At 36.4% G+C, this 8,251-nt stretch overlaps 1 protein-coding gene across 1 annotated transcript; it reads right to left on the bottom strand.

Annotated features, from left to right (window-relative positions):
* Positions 1-2,106: 2,106 nt before the first annotated feature.
* LOC125196510 (heptahelical transmembrane protein 1-like) lies at positions 2,107-3,867 on the bottom strand. Its single transcript, XM_048095046.2, has 3 exons — positions 3,400-3,867; positions 3,215-3,307; positions 2,107-3,038 (listed from the first exon to the last, which is right to left on the bottom strand). Exons 1-3 carry the CDS (start codon positions 3,690-3,692, stop codon positions 2,306-2,308), a joined length of 1,119 nt encoding a protein of 372 aa, XP_047951003.1. The 5' UTR covers positions 3,693-3,867; the 3' UTR covers positions 2,107-2,305.
* Positions 3,868-8,251: the final 4,384 nt, after the last annotated feature.

Raw genomic sequence — 8,251 nt, 5'->3', positions numbered from 1 at the left:
TTAAAATTAATCACTCTCGAGAATATTAGCTGCTTTGTGAGTACGACACATCTAATTTAATTCCCTCGCATCATATCAAAATTTCATTGTTATTTCGGAATACTAATTTCAGTGTTGCTTCGGAATATACTCTTATAATCCGAATTAGCTTTGAAAAAGTGTAGAAGCAAACATTATTCGAGTTTCTTAAAAAAGAGGTCGATTTTCTTAATAAATAATGTGAATGGATTTTCAACTTTGTAGTGCACATGATTGCTTCTACCACAATTGTCATTCATCATTTTAATTTAAATAAAACGCAACTCGCTGTAAACACCGTATAAATTTCAAGTAATTCTAATAAAGAAACTGTTACGCGATATCGGAATGGCTTGAAATTCGCACGATTTAGGGAGCGAAAATTTCAAGTCAATGCAACACTAAATTTTAACCCCCACACTATGCACGACTTAAAATATTTTCATTCTATTAATTTGACATTCTAAAAAATTTTTAATAAAATAAAAAACAACATCATCATAAAAAAATACTAGTATACACAAACTGTATATTAAAAAATTATAAATATAAAAGTGAAATAAGTTTGAAATTCTATACGAAAATATTTGTTAATTATAACACTAGGGGAGTGTTATATTGCTAACTCGTAACTTAATTGTTAACTACAACTAAATAGTAGCCATTAGATATTCAAATTAAGGACTTAGATCATTAGTCCATAAATGTCAATACGATCAACGAAAAACGTCAATAAGGCCATAGGATTAATTCCAAAAAATATCAATAGGGGTATTAATGTCAATTAACTACATGTTTAGTTATAACTAACTTTTAAAAGAAATCTCAAAACTTTAAATTCATATAACATATATCAAATTAAAGATAATTTCATAAGGATTCCAACGATATCCTACATGCATATGTTCCGACGTCAAAATTTGAAAAAAAATTCGAAATTTTTTAATTTTTTCATACAGCAGAAATGTCAACATACTATATAAAATATGTCAATATAATACATGTAGAATGTCAATATAAGCAATGGGTTAACGTACTTAAAGCATTGTGTTGACATTCTCAAAGCATTATGTTGATATTTTCGAAACACTATATTGACATTTTCATCCAAAACCCTAATTTGGAGTTTTTTTTTATATCTTTTTTGACTTTATTAATAAAAACGAAAATTACACATGACAAATTATAGACTACACGTTTCTAAAATCCTATGGCCTTAAATTAGTTGTAGTTAGCAATTAAATGATAAGTTGGCAATTGATCACTCCCCTATAACGCTAAATATATATAGGTATCTACAACAAAGAAAAATACCATCCTTTACAACAACACACACTTCAATACTAAAATACTATTAATATAAAATAATTACTCCCTCCGTCCACGAAAATTTGTCCCAGTTTTCCATTTCCGTCCGTCCCCCAAAATTTGTCCAATTTCACTTTTACCATTTTTGGTAGTGGACCTCATATTCCCTTAACTCATTCCTACTCACATTTTATTATAAAACTAATACTTTAAAAGTAGGACCCACAATCCACTAACCTTTTCAACTCACTTTCCATTACATTTCTTAAAACCCGTGCCCGGTCAAACCGGGATGAATTTTCATGGACGGAGGGAGTATAAAATATTTAATATATAACTAAAAATATTAAAAGAATAATGATCGCCAAAAAAAAGATAAAAATAATAAACTATACTACAAAATAAATAAATAAAACAGACATATATAAAACATGACATCTCACATTTCAACTTTCACATTCACGTACGCTCCATATATTCACAATATTTCAGAACAACCCACCCAATATACTCAACTATAATTAGGTTAACTTTCCCACCAACAACTATGTTGGTTAATGCTTACCCCGTCACATGTGGTTGTTCACATCCCTAACCGGTCATGTCACTTAATATTTGGGTTTTGTTTCAGACCAAGTATTTCATGTTCACTTAACTTTTAGGTTTTTGTTTTAGACAAGTATTTTCGTGGCCGAGTTTCAAACCCACCAAAATCATACTACTTCATTAATTCATAACATCATTAATTAAACATATGATCATTTTCACTAACATTACATCAAATAGTAATATTCAATTTCATAAACATCCAAAGAGATTATATAGATAATTGAGCAGAACATGTACAGGACACTACATATAACTATTCCCATAGTATCTCAATCAAATTACAGGAAATAGCAAAAGAATCACCACAGTGTACACTTAAATAGCCATGTAATTAATAATTAATCAATCAATCAATCTCACAAATAATTAATCAAGCAAATGCGCCGCAGCCGGTCCTGCTCCTGTAGGTCAGGAAGACCTGGGCCGCGGCATAGTGGGCCAGGGCCCCCATGACTACAAAGACATGGAAGATCTGGTGGCTGTGGCCGGCCAGGTCGAATAGACCTGGCCGCCATCGCTCAGGAATCCGGGCGACATAAAAAAGCGTCCCAAGTAGATAGGAGGCCGCCATGGCGGACTCGTACGCGAGGATGAGGTCGCGGTGGGGGTCCCGCCAGTTGATGACGAGGGCGTGGAGGGCCGGGAAGAGGCCGAAGAGGCCCATGGAGACGAAGAGGAGGGCGCGGAGGGGGCGGTACCTTGGGGTGGAGAGGGACGGGGAGAGCAGCGCCGCGATGGTGCACAGCCCCATCACGGAGATCCCCGTGAGGTAGATGAGCTGCCACCGCGGGCTGCATTGGAAGATGTAGTAGATCGGGGGGAAGAAGGAGGTGATGATCATCACCGCGATGCCTACGTAGTCCAGGCGGAGGAGCTGGAGGCTGAGGCGCCGCGAGTGGCACGAGAAGAGGTGGCACACGCTGCTGCACAGGAGGCACATCATTGATCCGCACAGGAACACGTAGAACGGCCACCGCGTCTCCGCTGATGCTCCGCTCGCTTCGAGGAGGCTTGATTCTATTTCTTGGAAAATGAATAATGAGTCATCGCTCACCGCTGACAGCTTCTTCGACGCGTTAGCTTCTGCACTCGATGGAAACTGTCTGCATAGATAACACAGACAAGTCTGTGTGAGTTGGCCTAATGGTGAGTATAATGCCTAAGGCTAAAGGTCTCAGGTTCGAGTTCATTTCAATTAAAAAAAAAAAGAGGAATAATTAATTATTGCTTAAATTCATTTCAATCGGATCATGAATATGTTCAGTTCTTGAAATCTTACTCAGAAATCATGGCAATAAAATCTGCCACATGAGGCACATGGATTACATTGGCTATTGTCAATCCCATAAATAACAAGAATCCCAGTAAATGCCTGAAAAAAATTCAAAATTAATGCAGATAATAAGGCTATGGAATTGTCATCATCAAGAAATTATGAAATTTCAGAAATCGATAGAGACTTACGTCCAAACATTAAGTGTCTCATTATGCCACCTAAAAAGGCTGAAGAGGGCTTCCTTGAGAGGCCAATTAGCCCTGTAATAATCCAAGATGTATTCATTATCCTTCATGTAATCCGGCAGCTCGTTGAATGATAAAAGCCGGTATTTCTTCCCATCATCATCAATCCTCTTATTCGTCTTCGCCTTCTTCAATATCTTTGGCTCTATCACTTCTTTCGATTCACTCAAGAGAAAAATCTTCTGATTCTCGTCGCGATCCATCTGGATTTTCTTCCTCCTCCAAACAGTGATCATGCTGGTTTTATCATGCACGGTGTAATCTTGATGAGTTTAGCAATAAATCTGAAACCCTAGCTTTGATCAATTTTGTGTTTTTGCAATAGTATTTTGGATGTGGGATTGGAAATTTTGGATTGGAGAATATTGGGAGAGAATAGTGTGTGTGTGTGTGTGTGTGGAGAAGAGAGTAATGAGCTACTAACTGCACCAACAACCCAAATATATAAAGGATTGCTTGCTTCAATTATTTGACTATCCCAAGAGTTAGGTTTTCACGTATGGGTAGGTTATCAATAACTTCTCCATGCCTTATTCATTTCGTTTTTTGTGGACATACATACAACATGTATTATCTCAATTCTCAAACGACATTGATTACACGGATATTATTATGTATATAATTGTAATATATACTCCACTTTTCTGTATTTTTGGATTGTGTAATTTATTTTATTGTAAATTAATTAGTTTAGATTATGTATAATTGTTGCGTGATCACATGTTTAGTGTTTGATTTAATTATTGCGTCTTTTCGGAGTATATGATTTTTTGTTTTATTTTTTAGCTAAGAGGGGATTTAAATTGGTACCCTTGTTTTCTTTAATCATGTACAATAACATTTTATATTTGGAGTGATAATACATTAATATGTAAAAATAAGTAATAACTGTTGCAATAAGGAGGCGTTTATATTGCAGAGTTTAATAAATTTGCAGTCCTCCAAGATTATGTTACTATTAATAAAAAAAAGTAATTAATGCCACAACGAAAAAGTCTGTGGACTGTGGTTAATTACATTTTAAAGATGATTAAAGTATTTATTAATTAATTCAAACAATGAGAACACTTTTTGTTGTCCTAATTACTACCAAAGATAATATAGGACACCTACCATGTTATTTTTTTTCCTTATAGCATTAGATGATGTATTTTACTAATTTTATCGATGAATTGTCATACCTAGATACACATATAGATTTCTTAGAGAGTTGTCGATGTAAGGCTTGGTGTTGAGCTAGCATAGATCTCAACCGGTTAATTATAATATTAAAAAATATATGCATATGATAGCTTAAACATTAGGGGAAAAGAATAATTAGGTATTTATTCTCTTACGATGCCAATTGGCACCAAACGGCCCCTATTAAACTATGTTTTTATTATCATAATATTGTCGAAATATTGGTTTGTCTTTGAAATATTGGTTTCACAATAAACGATAAGAAGTGAAAAATTGGTTTACCTTCGAAATACTTTGTTGAAGGAGTAAAAATATGTTGAGTGCTTAGGTAGTTAAACTTATATTGTTAAAAAAACAAAAATATATACTCCATTGCTTATCTTTTTCATCACTCGAACTCGAAGTTTAGCTGAAGAAACGTCTGGTTGTTACACTTTGCGAAAAATGAGTTTCCCTTAAGAAACTCCAAATTAAGCTATGGATCACAATTTCTTGCACACATAAATAACCACATATATAAAACTTGCAATCCAGTTCCTTCCATCTCGGTAAACATACATTAATACATGTTAATTAATCAATTTAAAATGGAATTTATATTAGTGTTATATACGTAAAGGCAATCATATACTAGTATGGAGTACATTTATTTTACTAACCCCCAAGGCCCTACTACTTTTTATTGGTTTCTGCAATTCACCCCGAACAGCTAAAATTGAAAACTCATAATTTCCAAGTTAAACAAAAACAAAATGCTAGTGCTAAATCAATATTTGCTAAAGAAATATTGGTAAGGTTTTACCAATTGTTTGCATTTCTTATTAATTAAAATAACATAAATATTAACATTAATTGTTTTTATTTCTAATTAAAATAACATAAATATTAACATTAATTTTTTGAATTTCTAATTAAAATAACATAATTAATTCCATCAAATGTTTAATTAATTGAGTAATGAGAGCCCCATAATATTTTGAGTCTCGATACATCTAAAATTAAATGTGTCTGTAGAATGCGGCGTGGCAAAACTGTTGGGAGGTGTTAGTTACTTAGTTATTGCAATATTAACCTATTACCTATATTAATGTGAATCCTTGACTCTCTGCTTCAATATGGAGGAGTACATAGTAGTATTATTTTTTCAAAATTCATAGTATATGTTATTGTTGCTTTGTGTCTATGTACAATGCTACATAAGTCAACTTTTGCGTACTACACTAATATTCAGGTCACTTGCACACAAATTTTTTATGCATGCAGTAAATTCAATCAATTCATATTATGCACACCATATAATTGCATAAATGAGTGCATTCATGTTTCTAGATAAGTGTATTCAAGCTACACAAAGAAACATCAAATTTATTTTGAAAAGTCAACCAAAAGCACGAGTGAAATAAGTCATTGCTGAGTTTTCAGATTATACAGTAACAACAAGAAATAAATACAGGATTAAAATAACAAAACTAATCCAATAACGGAAAATTATGTCTATATATAACGCAAGCACATCGCCATAAAATCACTACGCCGAACGTCTCTAAAATCTTTTCATGATGTGAATCTAATTCAATTGATCCATAAATTAGATTGTCCAAGACTTATTCTCCTATGGGCTAAGCCCAACAATCAATCAATAGAAATTCGTAGCATATAAACTCTCAAAAAACTAGCTAGATCAAAGAGAATAGATGGGATCCAATAACTGCACAAAACCAATAAGCGTATCATCGCCTAAGACCATCTTCAAGAGTACTCTAAAATCTAAAATAAGATAGGTATTTAGCTCCAATAGTACTTAAAAATTAATCTTATTTTTGGTTTTTGAGGAAAAAATACCTATCTTTAGGTTTACACTAAACCAAAACCTATAAGTTTTTCAAATTTTATGAATAAAAAAGGCATAATATAGAGAATATTATTTTAAGTTTGAATTTAGTTTAAATGGTTGGAGTAAAATCATGTTTAGTGTGACATTTACTGAGTTTGAGTTTAGTATAAATGGTTGGAGATGTTCTAAGCAACTGTAATGATTAGTTAGAACACTATCAATAAGAATTTCATAGGCGTAGATTTTTTCTTTGAATGAGAGAAAATATACACAAGGGTTCGATAGATAATCTAAATTTTCTATAAATGATCCATGAAATATACTCATAGCATTAGATATGGTATACGGCGTGACACATTTAATATAGTATGTCATGCTTGTATCTTCCTCACTCTTATATATGCATAAGGGCATTTACAATGGGACGCCCTAAGCGACGCCCTATGCACCGCCACGTCAGCATTTTATCATCTTCCTATTCTATCTGCAGTGGGGCGGACTATAGCCCGCCCTAAGCGACGCCCTAAGCATTTTACTATTTTGTATTTATATTTTTATGTTTGCAAATGTAAATAAAAATAATAAACAAATAAAAACAACACAATTAAAGGGAAATTCAAATTTTACTTAATTAAAAAAAAGTTAAAAAAATAAGAAATAAAAAAAGCACTAAATACAAAAAAAGGAGGCTAGTCTAGAGAAGTCCCAACTTGCGGCTGAGGCCATCGATCATCCGCTGGATCCCCTCGATTTGAGCCGGGTTGGTCACCTGCATGAGGGCGGTGTGCACGTCTAACAACGTCCGGTAGTCGGAGGAGGCCGCCAAATCCGCGTACGCATGGGCCGCAGTCGAAGTCGCGAACGGCTTCGAACTCGGGGTCGGCGACGGGGCCTGGTCAGGCGGCGCGACGGAGGTTGATGTGGCCTTGCCCTTGCCCTTGGCAGCCTTGACGCCAGGGGGACGCCGGGAGGATATCGGTGTGCCGGAACTCTCATGTTCGAACACCGGACTGTTGAGGTCCATCCGAGACGCGCCGCTATCGCTACTTGTATAATCATTGAAGGTGCGCTTCGACGCCCTCCTCCTCGCCGCCGTCGATTGGGGAATTACACCACCAACGAACTTCTGCTTGTCCCTCAAGAGCGCCCAGGACTGGTAGTGCTTGAAATCGCCGTACAATGAAATGTACGACTGCATCGCTTTGTCCCGCACATCCGCAAGACTCTCGCCACTGGCCTGCTCCCTCTCGCACTTCTCGTACTCCGCCGCGAACAAATTTACCTGCTTCTTTATTTGATCCCAGTGCTTGCGGAGCTGTTCCCTGTGGTGCTTGTACGCGTTCGCCGGCTTGGCCGCGTTGTATTTCTCGGCGATGCGCTCCCAATACGCAGTCACCCTCTGGTTGTTGGCGTACACCGGATCCTCCGAAACATCAATCCAACATCTCGTCAAGACGATGGATTCGGGGTCGGAGTAGTTCGTCCTTCCCGGGGCGAACTCTTCACATACCTCCGTTGTAGGCAACTTCTGGGCTCGTGCCTTGGTCCGCTTCTTCTTGGAGGCGGACCCAGAAGCGGCAGCGGCGGCAGAGGGGCGGTGTGGAGACGGTTCCATGTCGGACAGCCCGTATGAGTCGGTGGAAAAGTCGGGATCATACTCGGCGTTGGTGTCGAATGGCCGGTATTCGTCGGGTTCTGTACCCGGCCATCGTGCACCACCGAACATCGGACTATTCGGATAATCTCCGGAATCCATTTTGCTTGAAAATGTAGTGAATT

Source organism: Salvia hispanica, chromosome 4 (genome assembly GCF_029641045.1).
Source record: "Salvia hispanica isolate PSC_SH4W2 chromosome 4, Shi_PSC_v1, whole genome shotgun sequence".
In the NCBI taxonomy this organism is placed as follows: Eukaryota; Viridiplantae; Streptophyta; class Magnoliopsida; order Lamiales; family Lamiaceae; genus Salvia; species Salvia hispanica.
The sequence above is the reverse complement of the archived record's forward strand: the minus strand, read 5'-3'. Positions and strand labels throughout refer to the sequence as shown.